The following is a 20,681-nucleotide window of genomic DNA, read 5'->3' as shown; positions in this document are numbered from 1 at the left end:
TCTGGGCTCTTAGTAGGACCAGCCCCCCTCCCTCCAGGGAGGCCGCAATGGGTTTGCGGTGAGCTTGGGACGCCCCTCGCAGACGTGAGCCATTTCACCTGTTTGCACTGCACTGGACTTCCTCAAACAGGGCGCGCGTGCCTCTGCCTATACAGCCGAGGGCTGGGGTGTGAACCCCTCTCTGCAGTAACTTAGGGTGACACTGATGCATTGGTGGGGGGCCACTTGCCCTGAACGTCCCCGAACTCGGGGCCTGGGGGAATTGGCTCTGCCCAGTCACTGCCAGGACTTTGGCATGCTCCCCCTCTGTCCCTGGATGCCTGTCCCCTGCAGTCCAACAGGGACCGTCTTTGCAGAGTTAGACCTCGGGCCTGGCTCTTGGCTAGACCGCATCAGGGCACGGGGGTGGGGTAGCAGAGTCCTGTGCGCCATTACTGAACAGCAACCTGCAGAGCAGGACCTGCCCAGGTGTGCTCCCGGGGGCTCCAGCAGGGGCTCCAGGGGGAGCTGCGTTAAGCCACGTATATCCGGGGTACCAAGTGGCTGGAGTGGCCCAGGCAAGGGTGTGGGAGGTGGCAGGCAGGGTGCCGTGGGGGACCGCATCTCAGTTACTCCCTCTGTCTCCTGATCTGTGGGGGCGGGGCCCAGACGCTGCTCCCAGGAAGCTCGGGGTCTCTGTGCAGACCCTTGGCGTAGGCAGGCCAGGCCACGCCCCTGCCCCTCCCCCTCCCTTGTTCCCTCCATTTCCTCCTCCCCCACCCCTCCACCTTCCTAGACCTCCTTGCCCCCTCTCTTTCCCTCCTTCCCTCCCCCAGCCTTCTCCTCCAATTCTTCTTCCGACACCCCCTCCCGACACTTCACCTCCACTCCCACCCTCCCCAGCTCCTCCGGCCTGGACTGGACACCCCCTGCGGGTTGAGACGGCAGAGTCCCTCCCCCTCCCCGCCCCCCTCCGTCGGGGCCCAGGCAGGAGAGAAGGAGGGAGAGGCAAAGCGGGTGCCAGGGGAGGGGCGGGGCGGGGCCCAAGGGAGTGGGCTCGGCCAATGGGAGCGCGGGAAGGGCCGTGTGGGCGGGGCGGGCGCTGGAGCCCTGCTCCAGTGGGCAGCGTCCCAGGTCCCCCGGGAGGGCGGGGCTGGAGCTCACCCTAGCAAGGTGCAGGGCGGGGTCGGAGTTCACCCCAGGAGGGCAGGTGTTACCCCGGCAAGCAGGTCACCCCCAAAAGCAGATCCCCGTGCCCCGCACCACCGCGCAGAGACGACCCTGGGTCCCACGAGGTGCTGCCGCGCGCCCACAGGGCTCCCGCCTCCCTCCTCGGCCTCCGCCGTCCCTCCACCTCCCACACCCCAGGTGGGGGGTGGCGGGCACAGACCCGGGCCCCCTCAGCGCTGCCTACCGCTTTCCTACCCCGTGGCCCCTGGGCCCCAAGGCCGTCCGCCAGCGAGCAATGCAGCCAGGTGTTCATTTGGCACAAAGAGGCCCCCTTGGAGCTGCGAGATCTGGTTCCGGCCTGGGGGTGCCCTGTCGGGGTGGGGCAGGGGCAAGGCAGGAGCTGAAGGGTGCAGGGGGCCAGGACCTGCACAGAGGGTATCGGGTGGAGGGCTGGTTTTCCCAAAACCCCCCTCCTGACTCCTCCCAGGTTCTCCCCAGCCCCCCATAACTTCCTCAGATTGGGGCTGGAGGACCTGGAGGTGCGTTGGCCTTCCCTGAGAGCTGCTCTGGCTCCGTCCGGGTTGGGGGTGCTCTGTGGACTAAAGGAGGCCCAAGCACAGGGCAGCCTATCCCAGCTGCTGTCAGCCCCCACTCTGGGCCTCTTCCCTCTAAAAATGGGGTGCTGACACCCTCCCGAGTAAGGCACACTTGGAGCTGGGGTCCCCACCTTCTGTCTCAGGAGACTGTAAGCCTGGGGACCGAAGTCTTCAAATGTAGGGGAGTGGAGTGCCCCACCCAGAGCTGAGGGCTGCACTCTGGCCTCTCCCCAAGCCTCTGCCTGCCGTCTGCTGTGCCTGCTGCTCAACCAAGGGTGGGTTTGCTAAAAGCCACCACTGACACGTGGGAGAACAAGACGGGCCGGGAAGGTCATTCCACACGGAGGTTGGTCAGTGAGGCAAGGGTCCCACCATGTCCTCTCCTGCAGGCTGCTCCTTGGGGTGAGGTGAGGCCAGTGCCACCGCCTCCTGCTGGCCCGGTGACTCAGCACCTGCCGCCCAACCAACAGGACTTTTGCCCCTTGCCTGTGCCTAGGCTCAGCGGCCTCCACTCAGCTCCCTCCGGGTCTCCCTGCCCAGAATGCGGGGAGCCAGAGGCCCCAGGGGCCAGGGCCAGCCTCCCAGCAAGATGGGTGCTCTGGACCGGCCGGGGGTCCTCCTGCTCACCTATGTGCTGGCTGCGTTGGAACTCACCTGCCTCTTCATGCAGTTCTCCACCGTGCCAGTGAGTACCCCCAAGGCACACTGTCCCTCCTGCCTCCCTTCTGTGCATGGGTGGAGGCTGCATGCTGCCCACCGGCCCCCCCTCCCCGTGCTGGGGGTACACCATCAGCCCTGGGAAGGTCAATAGAGTGGGGCTCCAGGCCACAAGGCAGCAGCCCTCACATCATGCCCTGTCTCTGTTTACGTTCCTGGGCTCCACCCCCGCCTCCCACCTTGGGACCTGCGCCCTATCGATCCTCTGCCCAGCCCGTACTTTCCCAATAGCTGGGCCCGTCACCCTGCAGTCAGGTCTCTGCTCAGGGACCTGCCAAGGGGCCTTCCCTGACCCCTGCCTGGTACAGTGGAGTCACCTCCCTCCAGCTCCTCATCCAGCTGGACTGCCACCTGACACCCAAGAGTATGGGGTTCCTGGGTTCCCCAGCATGTGAGCTCCATCCACGAGGGCAAGGACTTGGTTGTCATCTTTTCTGTGGCCCCCCAGTGTGGGGCACAGCCTGGCCACTATGCCACTTCATCACCTCCCCATGCGTGTTGGTTGGGGTCTCTCTCTCCGGGCCGTCAGCACCCAGGGGTTCTGCTCTCCTTTTCTGGGTGGGGCCATGGCCTCAGCCACTTTTCAAAGCTCCCAGGAGACTCATGAGCAGCCAGGATGTGGTGGCTGGAGGGTGTTAGTTCCACGCTGGCCTCAAGGGCGCGCGGCAGTGCCAGTGCCCAGTCACGGTGAGGATATGGCCTAGGGCCCTAAGTGAAGTCATTCCCCTGCTTTGCCACCCCAGGAGTCCGAGGCTCGGAGACGCTTGGGGACAGGTCACACATACACAGTGAGAATTTCAGGCAAAGCACCAACGTGGGGCAGCCCAGCTACCCAGCCAGGGCCTTCCCCATGTGTCCCACTGGGAAGTTCAGCCTGGGCTCAAACATCTTCCTTCTGCCAGGCCCTTACCTGGGACCGGGGACCTAGGGTGGGAGGGACTTCAGCCTTTGTCATGGCAGAGGCCCCTGGTCAAACAGTGAGCCCCAAAGACCCCATCCCACACCTTCTGAAATGTTTTCTCATGCCTGACTCCTTCCCTGGCTGGGTGTTGTGACCTTGGACAGTGCCCAGTAATGAGTGACCCTTTAAAGCCCCTGGAATGGCCTAGCACAGAGCAAGGCCTGAAGAAGTGTTTGAGGTGTTATCCTCGCCATTGTCGCCGGCTCTTACGGGGGGAGCCCCCAATTGTCCCACAAATCTGTGTTGAGCCCTTGCTGTGAGCACACCACACGTGGTTCTCAGTGCAAACTGGAGCTCCTGCTCAGTGTGCGTGGTGGGGCGGGGGCAGGCCCTGAGCAGCAAGCATGCTACAGGTAGTCCCTGACTGACAGTGGGGCTCCATTCCCAGGACGCCACATGAGCTGCTTCTGACCTAAGTCCAATACCTCTTTTTTTTTTTAGTTTTCATTATTATTGCCTTTTATTATCAGTATCTTTATAAAACCGATGTTTTAACATCTGCGAGTGGACATCTGAGAATGATAACATCAGCAAATTACACACCGCAGCCTTGTACATAGTGTTGCTGTCATTGTTAGGTGCCCTCGAGTCGGTTCCAACTCATAGCGACCCCGTGTACAACAGAACATAGTACGTTTTACTAAGGATACGCCCCAACACCAAACTCATTGCCATTGAGTTGATTCAAACTCATAGCAACCCAGAGGATAGAGGAGAGCTGTCCCGTAGGGTTTCCAAGGAGTGGCTGATGGATTTGGACTGCTGAGTACCCAAAGCTCTTAACCACTGTGCCTTGTGCCACCAGGGCTCCAACTAAGGATAAGATGTACAAAAAAAAACCCCGACAGTCTTAAGTGTGATTTGTCGTAACTAGAATACACGGTAAGTCGGGGTCTACCTATACACGACTAAGTTGGGCAACTTATCAGACCACAGCACGTGCTGTGGACAAAGAAATGGCAGGCCAGGTGAGAGGGCTGCAAGGCCAAGGCTTGAAGAAAAGGAGGAGAGACAGCTGGTGCAAAGGCCCGGGACAGCAACAACAGGCCAGGGCAGCTGGAGTGAGGGTGAGCAGGGCGGGAAACAGGAGTTGAGGCCAGAGAGGAGGCAGGGGCCCCATCGTGGATGAGGCTTCGCTTGTACTCTGAGACCAGTGGAGCCCCGGGGGGACACGCTCTGACTTATAAGTCACACTGGCACTCATGACTTCTGCTGCCACACTGTAAATAAACTGTGTGTGGGGGAGGGCAGAAGAAGGAGAGACCAGATGCCTGGAGGAATTCAGGTGACAGGTGGTGGCCGTGGAGGAGGTGGGAGGTGATTGGGATCTGAATCCATTGTGGGAGTTGCTGAGGGATTGGATGTGAGGCGAAGGAGAAAACGGGGGGCCTGGGATGGCACTGAGGTCTTGGGCCTGAGAACTTGGAAGGATGGAGGTGTGGGCACTGGAGATGGGGCAGCTGCAGGAGGGGCCGGTCTGGGGAGGCTGGGAGCCCGTTTCGGACACATTGTTCTGGAGATGCCGTTAGACACCTGAGTGGCGGGGCAATGGAGTGGACATCAGTTGAGCAGAGAGGACAAGTGACAGAGGTGTCCCTCTGGAACCTACCAGCACAGAGAAAGGGTACATGCATGATCCCGGGGGGCCCACCCAGGAGTGTGGGTAGGTGGGGCAGAGGAGGGGCCAGGTGATCCAGGAGAGTCCAGAACAGGTGTCACAGAGGAGGGAGGGGGCCGCCCCAGATGCAGCAGGCAGGTCCTAGGTGACCTCCCCAGGGGAGAGGGTAAGGCCTGCTGGGGGGAGAGGAAGGGGAGACAAGACCTGGAGGCAGCCGGGCAAGGTGGCTTTTCTAAGGTCTTTGGCTGCAAAGGGGAACTGAGCTAGGGGCAGCAGCTGGTGGTCTGAAAGGCAGGAGAAATAACAGCACCTGGGGGTGGAGGGGTGACCTCCGGGGGCCCTGAGCCTGAGGAGGCAGGAGGCTGGGGGGAGATGTGGGTGGGCAGGCCCCAGGGGCCCAGGTGCCTCCAGGTGGGCAGGTGTGATGGTGGGAAGATGGGGCTGTCACAGCAGCAGGGATGGCAGGGTGGGGGAGAGCCAGGGAGGAGGAAGAGATGGGCCTGCAGGGAGAGGAGGAAGCTGAGCAGTCGGGGGGGGGGGGGGTGCAAGTGACTCGCATGCACTGGGGGGCAGGGGGGAGGTGACATGACCGTCCAGCACGGTCAGGGAGTGGAACCTTCAGGGACTGCAGCCAGAGGAGGATGCCCCCAGAGTGGGGTGCATCAAAGGAACAGGGGAGTCAACCCTCACTGGGGAGGGGTGCACTGGAAAGAAGGGGAGTGGGTCCTGGGTGTGAGGTGGGGGAGGTGGGATCACTGGAGGAGGGTGGGTGGGAACTTGGAGGCCTGGGTGTGGGAAGGAACAGCTTGGGGGCGGGGTTCTGACATCACAGAGTAGGAGCAGGATAAGGTCTGGGGTTCGCAGGACACCGGTCAGGGGCATCCTGGTCGGTGGGCGGGAGGGGCCTGGAAGGGCTGGAGCTGCAAGGCAGAGCCACACAGAGCAGGCTCGTCTCCTGCTAGGAAATGGTTGCCTCCCAGCGTCATCAGGGCACTTGGGACAACTGATGGACTGTGCTACCGCCTTCCCCACCCAGCTTTTCATGGGTGAAGCCTCTGTTCAAAGTCCCCCCCCCCGCCCACCCACCTGGGGCCCTGGATGCTCAGTCCTGGGGTCCCGCCCATGGCCCCCCTCCTGTGTTTCAGTACCTGGCCCGAAGGCTGGGCCTGGACTCCATCGCCTTTGGCTACCTGCAGACCATTTTCGGAGTGCTCCAGCTGCTGGGCGGGCCCGTGTTCGGCAGGTACCGTGGGGGAAGGGTGCATGAGCCCCCACCCCAAGGTGACCCCGCCCACTCATCAGGCTGAGTCATGCCAGACTCCCCACCTCACACTGGGCCCCACGTGGGCAAGACGGTGGCTCCTGAGTCACAGACGGGTAAACTGAGGCATAGGGCAGCTTTGGCCCCTTACAGCCGAGAGTCGAGCCCCTGTCCCAAGTGTTCTCTGGCCCCCTGGCTTTCACGGATTCTGGTTTGTGGCCAGACAGGGTTTAATGGTGAATCTCATGGCTGTAAACACCCAGAATCCTGAGCTGGGCAGCAGACCATCAACTTTTATTGAAAAGGCGACTCCAGGGACCGCCCAGGACTGCAGGCAGGGGCTCCAGGGACTGTGGCCCCCAAATCCTACTGATCTCAGAGATATGGTGGCCACATCATCCCTGGCTGCCGTCACGGCGGGCAGAACAACATGCAGAAGTGAAATCTTCAGAGTAACATTTAGGCAGACAAGGCAGAATGAGAGGGACATCTGGTGGGGTGGTCCCATGCATACTAGAAAGAACACAGACCAGGAGGTGAATGGGTTTAGGGGCTTGAGCCTGGGACACACTTCCTGTAAAGTGCATAGGCCCTGGTCCATGCAGTTCAACAGTTTATTTTCACATTGAGCTGGAACGTACTCCAGGGCTAGACACCCCAGCGCACTGCCCCTGCACAGCCCCATTAGGACTACTGAGACCAGAGAAGAGGAAGGTGTGCCCGGGAAGCACCGCAGCCCCACAGCCACCCAGGCTCCCACCACCCCAATCTCCCCATCAGTCCTGGCTGGGTGTGAAGGGCGCACCGATGGCCTGGCTCCCCGGTAACCCCAGGGTGAAGGGCCTGGGCAGGCATGTACCTGTGGGGACCCCAGGTCTGTGAGGGGTCGGTGAGGGGTGGGGCCCACCTGGCTGACCCCGTGTCCCCGCCCCCCCCCCAGGTTCGCAGACCAGCGCGGAGCGCGGGCTGCGTTCACGCTGTCCTTCCTGGCGGCCTCGGCGCTCTTCGGGCTCCTGGCGGCCGCCTGCAGCCCGGCCCTGCCCGGCGTCGCCTTGCTCTTCGCCTCGCGCCTGCCCAGCGCGCTCATGCACACGCTGCCAGGTAAGGCGCGGTGGGGCGGCCCAGAAAGTCGGGGTGCCCAGTGGGGGAGGGGCGTGGTCTGGGTCTTGGAGAGGACAGCATGGGGGCAGGGGAGGCGATGTGGGGCCTGGGGCGCTGGGCCCGAGCCAGAAGTCTGGGGTGAGGAAGTTGGGGGGAAGGGGCGCAGTGGGGGTGTGACCTGGCGGGGGAGGGTAAAGGGTGCTGCAGGGCCCGGCCTGGCCCACGGGGCGGACTGTCGGGTGCCGGGGGCAGGGCCTGGCCGGGGCGGAGGGTGGGGCGCGGCGCTGGCGGGCCGGCGTCCGCGTGGGGGTCCGCGCGTTGAGCCCCCCGCTCGCTCGCAGCCGCTCAGATGGTGATCACGGACCTGACCCCGCCCGAGGAGCGGCCCGAGGCCCTAGGCCGGCTCGGCCTCTGCTTCGGCGTCGGCGTCATCCTCGGCTCCCTGCTCGGCGGGACCCTGAGCACCGCGTGCGGGTGAGTGGCCGGGCGGGCGGGCGGGCAGCGCCTCCCTGGGCCTCGGTTTCCTCCTCTGCACAGGTGGGCCCCGCCCGGATGGAGACTGGGCGGGGCTGGAGGGGCGGGGCTCGCGATGTGGGCGGGGCTGGAGGGCGGGGCGCGCGGCGGACGCACGGTATGGGCTAGGCGACAGGGCGGGGCCTAGACTGGGCGGGGCCTAGGCCTGGGCGGGGCCTAGACGTGGGAGGGGCCTAGGCCGGGGCGGGGCGGGGCGGGGCGGGGCGGCGTCGTGGCCGGCAGAGGGCGCCACCACCACTGCCCCGCGCTGGAACCCCGCGGATCTGCGCGCCCGGGTGCTGGGCCGAGGCGCGGGTCACCCGCAGGCCGCTCAGCCCTGGGCTGTCCGAGGCTGAAGACCCGCCCGGGCCCCGCGGCAGACGGAAATTGGGCTGGTCCTAAAGGAAATCAGACGGCAGGTCCCCGGGGGCCCGAGAGGCCAGGACGGGGCCGGCGCTGGGCCGCAGCGGGGGCGTGGGGCGTGGGCGCCTGCGGGGGTCGCTGCAGCAGCCCGACCCCGAGCTTCTGGAGGGGCGAGGGCGGCTGGGCCCGGAGCCCAGTGTCCGGAGGGCGACCCTGGCAGTCGGGGCAGGCAGGGGGACAGAGGAGGTGCCCTGGCCCTTGCGTGGTCCCGGCCCTCTGCCTGTTCAGCGTCCGTTTCTTCAACACAAGGGAACAGGCTCTGAAGGAGGTGCTCCCCGGGCAGGGGGCGGTGGCAGGAGCCCCTGGAGCTGGGGGTCAGAGGGGGAGCTGGGAGAGAGAGTGGGGAGGAACGATGGGTCTGCCACCCCCTGGCTGGGTACTAAGGGCATTTCGCCTCTCCTTGCCTCAGTTTCCCCACTCTGAAATAGGAATCTGACAGTAGATTCCATGCATGTGGGGGGTTAATTGAGCTCATGGTATGAAAGGAGGGCCTTGCCCACCCCCAGCTTTGCACTCCCTGAGGCAGGGCCTTCCTGTCCTGTGGGATTCGGCTCCTGCTTGGGCACCTCCGGAGCCCCCTGAGCCCTGGCAGTTTCTGCATGTGGTCCGAAGGGCAGACCCCACACCCTGCCCCCTTCCACCATACCAGCTGCTCTGGCCTTGCCTCCTGGGAGGAGAGCTGAACCCTGGCCCAATGTACCTGTCCCTGGAGACGCCCCACCTGGCCAGGGAGGAGGCTTTGCTTCCGCTGCTGGGAGACCAGCCCCCCCATGCGCCCTACCCCCATCCCTGCCTTGTCCAGGAATGACTCAGTGGCACCCACACCATCGGCCTCTTTCACAAGAGTGGACCTTGCCCCTCACATTCATTGAGCCCAAAGCCTTTTATCAGGAGTGGGGTGCTGGGGCAGCGCCCCGCCTGGCTCTGGGCAGAGGCCCTGCCTGCTTCCTGCCCAGAGGCTCAGTGCCCGCTGGCGACCTGCCCACTGGCCACCAGTCTGTGTGAGCGATCCCTGGGGCTCCATCCTGGGAAGCGGCCTCCCTTCCTGATGCCTGACCCCTACATACACTGAGAAACCACTCCATGTCGGGGAGACACCTCTGTGGACACCAGGCTCTCCAATCTTAGTTGACCCTAAGCCAGGCCCTGGGTCTCTGAGGGCCTCAGTTTTCCCAGGCCAGCCTGCAGCCTGGGCTCCCCAAATGCCCAAAGACCAGCCCCAAATGGTGGCAGCTGGTTGATAGCTGAGCCCAGAGATCCGAGTGGGCAGGAGGGTATGGTGCCCATATATGGCACCTCCCTCTGGGATGGTCTCTAGTGGTGTGCCGCAGGGCTCTGCTCACGGCCCTGGGCCTCCTCCCAGCTCCTTATCGTCTGCTGATGGGGTGAGCAGGGAGCTGGAGAGGGGTGGGCCTGGACCCCTGTGATCATGTGTTTACCCGCCAGTGACCATTGAACAGCTGCTCGGTGTTGCAGCAAGTCCAGATTCTGGGGATCCGGCAGCCAGCAAGACCGGCCGAGTCCTTCCTTGAAATGAAAACCCATCACTATATGGTCGGATTTCAAAAAAAAAAAGAGCAGCAACAGGGGGCTGGGTGGACAGCCGTTGGCCAAGGCCCTTCTGAGCAGGGGACATTTGAGAAGAGACAGGGGGAAGGGAGGGTGGGCTTGAGACTATCTGGGGGAGGCAAAGAAACAGCCTGTGTTGAGGCCCCAAGCAGAGTGTGCTTGGTGAGTGCAGAGCCATGGGGCTAGAGCATTGGGGCAGGGGGGCCCCCGGCTTGGGCATGCGATGGGTGCCCGGAGTGGGTGGGAGCAGAGGCCAGATTCTGGATGGGTTTTGCCGCAGGGTGGGACATGGGTGTGAACTCAAGACGGCAGTGCCAAGGCCATGCCCAAAGTGGACCTGGGAACTCAGGGTGGCCTTATACACAGATCGGAGTTGGCATAAGTCTGGGTGCCTGGTAGACGCTGCAGGGACACGTGGAGAAGGCAGTCGAATGCGGGATTCCGCATTTGGGGGAGAGGTCTGGGCTGAGTCCACTGTCGTCTGTGTGGGGAAGTTTTTTGTTCTTTTTTTAAGACTTTATTTCTTAGGGCAGCTTTAGGTTTACAGAAAAATTGTGCAGAAAGTTCAGAGAGGGCCCCTATTCCCTCTTTCTCGCACACACAACTTCCGCATTAGTAACAGCCTGCATCCTCTGCCACATTGTTAGCATCATTAACTAAGTCCTTGGTGGCAGAAATAGTTAAGTGCTTGACTATAGCTGAAATGTGTATGTGTGTACGTGTGTGTATACGTGTACACACACATACATATATGCACACGTTATTATATGTAATCTACGTATGTTAAATGTGTTTGCATGTGTACATATGTGTATTGTGTATATAATATACATATAGGAGTACTTGGGGGGCGCAGATGGTTAAGTGCTCGACTACTAGCTGAAAGGTTGGCTGTTCGAACCCACCCAGAGGCACTTTTGAAGTCAGGCCTGGCATTCAGCTTCCGAAAGGTCAAAGCCTTGAAAGCCCTATGGAGCGCAGTTCTGCTCTGACAGACGGGGTCGCCATGAGTTGGAATCGGCTGGACAGCAGCTAACAGCAATTATTAACTCAAGTCCGTGGTTCATGTGAGGGTCACTCTGTGTTGTGCAGTCTCGTGGGTTTCGAGCAATGCCCAGTGTCACGTGTCGGTGATTACAGCGTCCTGCAGAGTAGTTTCACTGTCCTGAAAATGCCCTGGCCACCCCTGTTCATCCCTCCCCCAGCACCCCAGCACCCCTGGTGACCGCTGATCTGTGCACTGTCTCTGTAGCTCTGGCCGTGGAGGTTTTTAAGCCCTAGGAACAGTTGAGCTCCCTGCTGGCTTCCAGCCCAGGGACCTTCGTGGACGTGGACACTAACCCAAGCACTGGGGGCAGTGGCCACCTTGAAGCTGGGCAGACAGGCAGGTGGGGTAGCCAGCTGACGCAAGCAGCTGAGGCAGACTTAGCATGTCTGCGCTTGTCTCAGCTGACGTCGGGCCTGTCCTTCCTGGGACTGCCCCCGCCAGGCCAGGCCAGGCCCTAGACCAGGGCAGGGCTGATGCTCCACCCCAGATGGACTCCCCCTGTGGCTCAGAGAGGCCACTTCCCTCCCAGCCCAGCCACTGGTCTCTGCCCGTTTCCTAATCTCACCAAGGCCTCAATATTGTCCCCTGTGAAATGGGCCCATCAGTCCTCACTTATTCCCAGAGATGCTTCCAGGGTGAGTATGAGAGTCGGCCCTGAGCTGGCACCCACAGGGCTCAGTGAACAGGTGCACATACACCCCATGTGGACTTCCCCTCGCCAGCCCCACCCACATTTCCCCTGTCCGCAACTGCCTTTCACTCCATCCTAGCTGCAGACCCAGAAGACACAGCTCACTCCCCTCTCCCTCTCAGAGGCTCCCCCCTCCGCCAGGTCCTTCCTCTTCTAGAACACTCCATCAGCTTCCCTACCTCCTTTCATCCTGAGACCTAAGGTGCTTCGTAAGGGCCATGAGCCCCTCTTCTCACACCCTGGGTGGCCACCCCCAACATTTCCTTTAATGAATGGGGAAACTGAGGCCCAGGAGAAGGTGAAGCCCCCTGCAGAGTTGCCTCCCTGCCCACCCAAACCCCGGCTGCCCCAGCCCCAAAAGGCCCCCACCATGCCCCACCCTTGCCCCCCCCCCGCAGCAGGTGCCAGGAGGAAGTGGGTGTGCAGCAATGGCCTGTGGGGGCGGGCACTGGTAGAACTGGTTTGGGCCCGGAAGGCTGGCGGGTGAGCTACTGGACTGAGCCTGAGTCAGGCAGGCTCGGCTGAGGGTGGGATGGTCTCTGTAGCTCACCACCTGGGAGGGGCTGTGGAGGGGGAGGGGCCTCCATCGCGCACCCCCCCGCCACGTGGGTCCCTGTGGAGGTGTCCGGCCTCCCAAGCCAGGCAGGCCCAAGTCCAGTGGCTTTGCCCCTTTCATCGTCGTGGGCCTCGTATGAAAGGGTGTCTGCAACCCCTGCCCCACTACTGTGCGTTGGGGGCTCAGTGGGGTGCATTCCAGGGTCCCCCACAGTTATGTGCCAGCCTCCAATCTAGGCACTTCATGGGCACTGAGCCGAGGTCCCTGCACTGTGGAGTTTACCATCTCTAGGCAGACAATCCACACAGCATTCACAGCTGGGCCTGCAGCCCCAGATTCCAACTCCCATCCTCCCACTGAGGGCTCTGTCCCCCCAGAACTGTCGGGATCCAGACAGAAACCCCCAGGATAGCCACTGTGTGGGCCTGGCGAGAATCTGAGCACTGGGCTGTGGGAGCGTTCGGCCCAGATGTCAGATACCTCTGGATGTGATGGACGAGGTGGGTTCCAGGGTTACCAGGGGCCCTGGGCTCCACCCGGCCTGTGAGGTGCCAAGCTCCTGCCCCATCTGGCAGGTCCATGGTGACTCAGCACATACCTCCTACCACAGTATCTGGGACCAGAAGCCCCGGAATACAGCCTCGGGAGCCCAAGGTTCAGGCGTTATCTGGGCCTTTGGGACTGGGTGAGGTCGTGGGGAACACTTTCCCCGCTGACAGAGGCTTCCGGTGACACGGCTGCTTCCCTTACAAGTTAATGAGCAGGCAGTAGGGCCGGCCGGGACGGGAGTGACTCACCGGTCATCGGTCGGCCTGCCTGGCTGGTGCCTGCCTGGCTGGTGTTCATCCATCACCTACCAAGGGCTCTCAGAAAGAGAACCTCAGTTGTCCCAGGGCTAAGAAGTGAATGACAGGGCGAGAGCGGCCGAGAGTGGCAGGGCTGGGCTGGGGGTGGGGGTGGGGAGGGTGCTGGGGAGACAGAGTTCTGGGAAGATGTAGGCTGGACACAGCTTCTGAGCATTCTTCTGGGGCCCTGGAAGGCAAAGGGAGGTCTGAGCCAGGAGTGGTCCCGGATTTCCATTTTACCCATCGTGCTGGGCAGGGTGAATTCTCCTAAGCCCCTGGCTGGGCGGCCGTGACTCTCCAGGGCCCCTACCTCTGCCGTCCCGCCAGCAAGGTGCTGTGGCCCCCTGCTGTCGCCCAGGCTAGGCCGAGAAGGGTATGCAGCCGGGGAGGTTCCTGAGCCGCCTGGGGGCTAGCCCAGAGGAGGCAGCTCCTGGCAGCAGGATGAGCCTCTGCCTGGGGTCCTACAGGCCTGGGGTCGCACGAGTCCCACCCTGTCTGCTGGGTGACCTGGGCCATGTACCGTCACCTCTTGGCACCTCGGAGTAGGTGGGGAGGGCATGAGGAATTGCCACCTTAGAGGCGGCGGGGGCCCAGGCACAGAGTCTGGGGGTGGGGGTGGCCAGGCTTCCCGCCCTCCAGATAACATGGGCACCCAGCCCTTGAGATAAGAATGAGGCGCACCTGCCTCGGCCAGGGCTGCTGCCTGACAGGCCCCCACCCGCTGGCTTGCTGCTTCCAAAGGCCTTCCTCGCAGTGGCCAGATGGGGGTGGGTCAGGGTTCCCACAGGCCCCCAAGTGACACAGACTCAAGGTGGGGACAGGGGAAATGCGGTCACCCAGCAAGTTAGCCACAGGGCAAGGGGCAGAAGGGTCCAGCCCCAAGGGCCCATCCAAGGTCCTTTTCTCTGCATCCATGCGTCCATCTGCCCAGGCTCCTGTCCAGCCAAAAACATAAAGGTGGGGGAGGTGTGGGAAGGAGAGAGAGAACCTGAATGGGCCCCCACCCTCATCATGGTCGCTCGGCTTGGTTTTCATTGTGGTGAGTGCATAGGCCACAGGACATGGGCCATTCCTGCAGTCTTCACTCGCACAGCTCAGCCGCGTTGATGAGGCCACCACGTTGTTCGGCCACCTCCAGTGACCGTGCCTGGTTTCCACCACCACTAACAGTGTCCCCAAAGAGCTCTCAATCCCAACTTGTGGTGACCCCACGTGACAGACTAGAACTGCCCCCATGGGGTTTCCTAGGCTGTAATCTCTGTGGGAGCAGATTGCCGGATCTCTCTCCCACAGAGCCGCTGGTGGGTTCGAACCGCAGACCTCTTGGTTAGCAGCCGTTCACTTAACCACTGCCCCACCAGGGCTCCTTCCCCTGAAGAACTGCTCGCTCAGTGGTTAAAAACATTGGAGCCCACGAGAGCCAGGTATGGGGCCCAGACCCCTATCCAATGTCCTTCGATCACAGCAGGACCCCAGGGAGGAGGCGCACCCATGGAGGGGGTGATTTTGTTAAGGGTGCTAAGGGTAGCGAGACTTGGGAGGCTTCCTGAGGGGCAGAGGGATCCCGGCTGGGCCTGGAGGGACAGAGACATGCCTACTCGGTGGGCACAAAGCTGGAAAGGGCCTCCCGGCTGAGAAAGTCCTGCGGGCCAATGCCGGGGTCTGCCACTGCAGAGCTAGAAACATGCCTACTGTGGTCTCTTCAGCCCCGGTCTCTCCTGTGGCATCTTGTTTAGGGGGAGAAGACAACCCAGGTTCCACAGGACAGCCTGCCCTGCTCGGCCCCCAGGGCACTGTGGCCCTTACCCCCTGGGCCCTCCAGCGTCCCCACACCAAGGCTCTCCTGGCCCAGAGGACAGCTAGCTTCCGGCTGGCCAGTCACCCTTTGGTGACAGACGACATCCTCAGAGAAGAGGCCTGGCTGCCTGCCGCCTGCTCCTCTTGTCACCAGCCTCCCAAAATAGCCCTCTAAGTGGCCGCCTCTGCTCCACGCACTTCCAGGGCATCTGGCAGAGAAAGTGGGCTTTGTTCGTGCCTAGCTGGCCCGGGCAGTGACGTGTGGGCCTGTGAGGCTGGACTTCAGAAGAAAGGGCCCTTTCTGCAGGCCGCCACCCAGGGCGGGGGCAGCCCTCACGTCACAACCAGCCCTGCGGCCAGAGGTGGGGTGCGGGGCCTAAGCCTAACCTGATCCCTCTCTGGGGCCTGGCGAAAGCCCCGATCAGGTCCCAGCCGCCCTCTGACCCCACTGCCTGCCGATTAATGGGAAGGCCCATTTTGGGGAGCCCCAGCTGCCAGAAAACTCAAATACCCAAGGTCTTGGACAGGGGGCAGTTGGCATGTGGCAGCAGGTCACAGTGGCCCCAGAGGGACCAACAGGGGGGAGAGTCCATGGGCACACTCCAGCTCTACCCTGGACAGACCATGTGGTCTCAGGTAGGTCACAGCAGGGGAGGCCAGGCTGTCCTCATCCTGGTCCCGCTGGGCACAGAGGCCTTGCCTGCCCTGCCTGGGACTTCCTGCCAGAGCTGTGATGGCAGGGTGTGCCTGTGTGTGTACACGTGTGCATATATGTGTATGTGTGCTGGAGGACAGGGCCTTCTCCCAGGGAGCCTCAGTTTCTTCATCCATATAACGGGTGGGACCTTGTAGCCCTGCCCCTCACAGCCTGGGACTGAGGCTCCAGGTCCTGCGCAGTGCCGCCGGGCTCTCTGATGCTTCTTCCCCAGGACTGGAACAAAGGCCTAGCCCTTCCCTACCCCAGGAAGGATATTTTAGGCCTTCCCTGCACCTCGGCTGTCTGGGGGCGACCCTCCCCCCACCCCGGGAAAACCCACCGCCCACCCAGGGTTCTGTCCCAGCCCTTCTGGAGCTGGCTGTCCTGGCTCCCCTACCCACCACTCCCGGAGGCTCCAGGTCGAGTCCTTACGAACTCAGGGCTGTGGCCACAGGGCCAAGGTCAGGGGAGCTGAGAGCGTCAGGGGTCCTTCACCCATCTGTGAGTACATGTGCCCCAAGGGAACAGTCCTGCCCTCACCCTTGCCGTGGGGACATCTAGGTTGGAGTGAACTGTTCTCAGGCTGAGGCCTGAGAGTGACTGAGGGCAGGGAGGGGGTCAGACGTGGTGCCTGTGCCCTCTAGCCCTGCTGACTGTGCTGCTGCCCCCAGGATTCATTGCCCCGCTCTCGTGGCGATTGCTGCCAACCTCCTGGGTGCCGTCCTCAGCTTCACCTGCATCCCGACCAGCACCAAAGGGGCCAGTGTGGATGCTCAGGCCACCCCGCCAGGTAAGCCCACCTGGAGGCTCTACCTGTGTGCAGCACGAACGAGTCCCTCCCTCCCTTCAGTGCCCTGATACCTCGGGCAAGGTTTCCGCCCGGGTCCCTGCTTCAGCATCTTCAGGACAGGGGTGTGTGCTCCAGGCTAGGGGCACATGGACATGGGGGGTTTAGGGGGTACCCTCATACCCACTTTCATACCTTGAGCCCTGCCAGGGTGCTGGCGGCTCCCAGCTGCTGACCCTATCGGAGCCAAGCTGGGGGAGTGGGTCACAAACAGGGGCTTATGGTCCTTGTCTCCAGGGATGCAGGGAATAGTCAGGCAGACTCGGGTCTGAGGAAGGGAGCCTGGGGAGAACGGGGCAGGAAGGCAGGGGATGCGGGGTGCTGTTTGGGGGGCCCTGGGAAGCTCCAGGGGGCACTGAGCGTCCTGGGGCTGCCGTACAAAGTGAGGAACTCGAAACAACAGAGTTGTCTTCTCACAGCTCTGGGGGCCAGAAGTCCAGAATCAGTACCCGCGAGCTCCCTCTGAAGGCTCTAGGGAGAGAGAGAGAAGCTGGTGGAGGGTGGGCACTGGGGCACGGGTGGTCTCACACACTCCTTGTGCCCCAGGTGGACCCAGGGCCAGCGTGTTTGACCTGAAGGCCATCACCCGTCTGCTGCTGCTGCCCGGTGTCCTGCCTGTCTTCCTCATCAAGGTGGTCTCCGGCTTCCCCTCAGGTGAGTCCCACCTGCCGCCCAGGTGCAGAGCCTGTGTGGCTGAGAATTCTGGGCTGTGGGGACAGAGGTGGGGTCAGGGCAGGGGGCAGGGCCCTTGCCTCCTCCCGGCTTCTCGTATCCATGTCTGCCCTCTCGTCACGTCTCACCTCCACTGCATCCCAGCCCTCCGTCACACTGGGCAGTGCAGACCCGGTGGCACAAGAGAGGAGGAGGTTGTCCTCCCGCCTCCCTACCAGCGCCTCCAAATCATGCCCAGAAAGGTCACGGGGGGTCTGCGTGTCCTGGGGCCACAGTGACAAAGCACCACCAACTGGGGGGCCTGTAAGGGCAGAAATTTGTTCTCTCTAGCTCTGGAGGCTTGGAGCTCAAGATCAGGGTGTGGGCAGGGCCGCACTCCCTCCCGAAGCTCTCGGGGCAGATCCTTCCTTGTCTGTTCTGCTCCTGGTGGTCCCAGGCATTCTTTGGCTTGTGGCCTCATCTCTCCAGTCTCTGCCTCTGTTGTCACGTGGCTGTCTTCCCTCTGTCTTTCTGTGTCTGTGCTCCTCTTTTGTAAGACGGAATTAGGGCCCACACTGCTCCAGTGACCTCATGTAAACTTAACTAATTACGTCTGCAAAGACCCTGTTTCCAAACAAGGTCGTGCTCACAGGTGCTGTGGTTAGAACTGCAGCATAATCTTTTGGGGGACACAGTTCTGTCCGTAATGCTGAGCAACAAGGACAGAGCCTCGTTCCAAGCCCGTTCCCTCCTGTTCCCCCACAGTTCTAACCTGTTCTGCCCTCTGCATTCCAAGTTCTCCCAAGGCAGCCTGAGACTTAGAGAAGACAGCCGTAGTCTGGAAGTAAATGCAGGCATTCTGAAGGCACGCTGGTCCTGGTCATCAGCACAAGGACAGACAGCCTCCAGCCCCTCAGTCCGCGCTGCTGGCACCCCTGACCACAGCCCAACCCAGCAGGTGCCGAATCGTGACCCCTTCCACTCAGAAACTCTGGCTAGGACCCTCTAAATGGCACTCCAGGGAACAAGACAGAGAACAAACTAGCAAGCCCACCGTTCAAATGTTCTCAAATGTTTCGTTGTTGGTTGTTGTTGTTAGGTGCTGTCGAGTCGGTTGCGACCAATGGCTATCCCACGCACCACAGAACAAAACACTGCCTGGTCCTGCGCCATCCTCAGCATCCTTGTTATGCTTCAGCCCATTGTTGCAGCCACTGTGTCAGTCCAACTTGTTGAGGGTCTTCCTCTCTTTCACTGGCCCTCTACTTTACCAAGCAGGATGTCCTTCTCCAGGGGCTGGTCCCTCCGATAACATGTCCAAAGTATGTGAGATGAAGTCTTGCCATCCTCACTTCTAAGAAGCATTCTGGCTGTACTTCTTCCAGGACAGATTTGTTTGTTCTTCTGGCAGTCCATGGTGTATCAATGGAGTTCGCCAGCACCACAATTCAAAGGCGTCAGTTCTTCTTCAGTCTTCCCTATTCATTGTCCAGTGTTCGCACGCATATGAGGCGATTGAAAACACCATGGCTTGGGTCAGGTGCACCTTAGTCCTCAAGGTGACATCTTTGATTTTCAGCACTCCGAAGGGGTCTTTTGTAGCAGATTTGCCCAGTGTCGATGTTGGTGCTGAGGGGTTCTCTCCCCGAAGCAGAGAGCTCTGCCGCCTGGGCAGTACTGCACTGAGTGCTCTGTGGGGCCGAGAGGTGGGGAGGGGGCTCCCCAATCCTGACCCCCAGCTCTCGCCAGCTCCATATGAGCCCCACCCTCCCCCATGCAGGCCTTGTAGCCAGGTCTTTGAGCTGCAGTGACCAGGGTCCAAGTCACCAACTAAGTATAAAGGGGCTTGGAGACAAATTCTGTCTGATTTCGTTGACGGAACATCTAGAAGAGACAATTGTATGGAGACCAAGGTTATTAGTGGTCACTGAGGTGGGAGGGAGGGGAGGGGGGAGTCTCCGTTAGGGGACACTGAGCTTCCGGTCAGGGGACTCTGAGCCTCTGGTAAGGGGACACCGAGCTTCCAGTCAGGGGACACCAAGCTTCCGGTCAGGGGACACCGAGCTTCCGGTCAGGGGACACTGAGCGTCTGGGCAGGGGACACCGAGCTTCCGGGCAGGGGACACCGAGCTTCTGGTCAGGGTGATGGGAAACTTGGAAAGGGGCAGTGGTAACTTTGAATAACAAGATGAGCATAACTCATGGCACTGAACTGCGCACGTGAAGAACGCTGGAATGGCAGATGAGTTCTTGCATGTGTATGTACCGCAATAATTAAAAAAAAAAAAAAAAGATACACAGAGAAAGCAGGGGGCCTTTGGGGTTCCCTCTGACACAGAGGACCACAGGCAGGTCTCGGGATTCAGCTGGGTCCACACCATCAGCCCTGGGTCCCCACCTCCTGACCGTCTCATCTGGAATGGCTTTGGGTCTTGGCCACCCTGTCTGTGCAGTGGCTTCAGGCACCTTCTGGCTCATAGTCAACAGCTCAGCACCCCCAAGGGGAGGCACCTCCTGTGCTGGGGGTCAGGCAGAATCTCAGGGAAGGCTCTCGTGGCTCCAGGGGCCATCACGTGGCCTCCTTGAACAGTCTCTGGGGCCAGGGCCCATGGTCCCCTAATTGACCAGGCTGGGGGTCGCACCCCAGGTGAGATGGGGCAGGGAGCCCTGCAGCCAGGGGTGTGGGCGGCGCCGTGTCCTGACCAGCCTCCGTCCCCTGACCCAGGTATCTTCATGGTCATGTTCTCCATCATCTCCATGGACTTCTTCCAGCTGGAGGCTGTCCAGGCCGGCTACCTCATGTCCTACTTCGGGGTCCTGCAGATGGTGAGTTGGGGCTGGTGCGGTGGCCGCGCCATGTGACCTGCTTCCCTGGCGTGGGGCTGTCCTCCACTTGGCCCTCTCGGAACGGTCTGCACACTAGGCTCTCTGCACTGCGCATCCCCGCTCCCTGCTGCCTCCTTGGCAGTGCTGTCTCTGCCAACCGCCCCGCTTGCCCCCTCTCCCGATCCCAGCATGCTCATCCTGCCCTTGGCCTCGGCTTCCCTGTGTGGGCCTGTGCCCAGCCACTGCATGGCTCTGGGCCTTCAGTCCACTGTGGCCTCTGGACGGTTCAGCTTTTTCATCTCCGAGGGGCCTTTGTGAGCTCCCAGGGCACCCCAACACACACCTCACACTGGGGGCTTCAGACATCTTACACTGGGGGCTCTCAGCTCTGGAGGCCAGAGCTGGAAATCCAGGGGTCGGCGGGGCAGCCCTCCAAAGGCTCTAGGGAAGGATTCTTTTGGCCTGTCCCTCTTTCCAGCTTCCTGTAGCTGTCAGCCTTCCTTGGCTTATGGCTGCCCCACTCCAGTCTCTGCCTCTTTGGTCACCTGGCCTTCTCCCTGTGTATCCCTGTCTCTCGTCTCCCTCTCTCCCTGATAAGGAGACCTACTGACCCGCCATTGGGTTAGGACCCACCTTCTCCAGTAAGGCTTCCTCTTAGCTTGATCACATCTGCAAAGACCCTGTCTCCAAACAAGGTCACGTTCACAGGTATCGGGGGTTAGGACTTGAATGTATCTTTTTGGAGGACACAATTCAACCACAACAGCCCCCCAGCCTAGGCGTGTGCAAACCTGACTCATGACCCTTCCCCAGCA

The 20,681-nt window shown here is 61.5% G+C and overlaps 1 protein-coding gene across 3 annotated transcripts in view; it reads left to right on the top strand.

The window, feature by feature from the left end:
* SLC22A18 (solute carrier family 22 member 18) overlaps window positions 1-20,681 on the top strand; it is a 29,583-nt gene that overhangs the window by 267 nt on the left and 8,635 nt on the right. The window contains exons 2-9 of one of the 3 annotated variants that reach the window (XM_049892828.1): window positions 1,981-2,152; window positions 2,242-2,430; window positions 6,187-6,284; window positions 7,243-7,403; window positions 7,745-7,877; window positions 16,214-16,332; window positions 16,936-17,043; window positions 19,766-19,866. In XM_049892828.1, the coding sequence (XP_049748785.1) occupies window positions 2,287-2,430; window positions 6,187-6,284; window positions 7,243-7,403; window positions 7,745-7,877; window positions 16,214-16,332; window positions 16,936-17,043; window positions 19,766-19,866 (864 nt within the window). In that variant the 5' untranslated portion in view covers window positions 1,981-2,152; window positions 2,242-2,286. Of the gene's footprint in view, window positions 1-1,980; window positions 2,431-6,186; window positions 6,285-7,242; window positions 7,404-7,744; window positions 7,878-16,213; window positions 16,333-16,935; window positions 17,044-19,765; window positions 19,867-20,681 lie in introns of all 3 variants that reach the window. The other 2 variants (XM_049892827.1, XM_049892826.1) reach the window with 2 other exon arrangements.

This window comes from Elephas maximus, chromosome 7, assembly GCF_024166365.1.
Source record: "Elephas maximus indicus isolate mEleMax1 chromosome 7, mEleMax1 primary haplotype, whole genome shotgun sequence".
NCBI lineage: Eukaryota > Metazoa > Chordata > Mammalia > Proboscidea > Elephantidae > Elephas > Elephas maximus.
The sequence above is the reverse complement of the archived record's forward strand: the minus strand, read 5'-3'. Positions and strand labels throughout refer to the sequence as shown.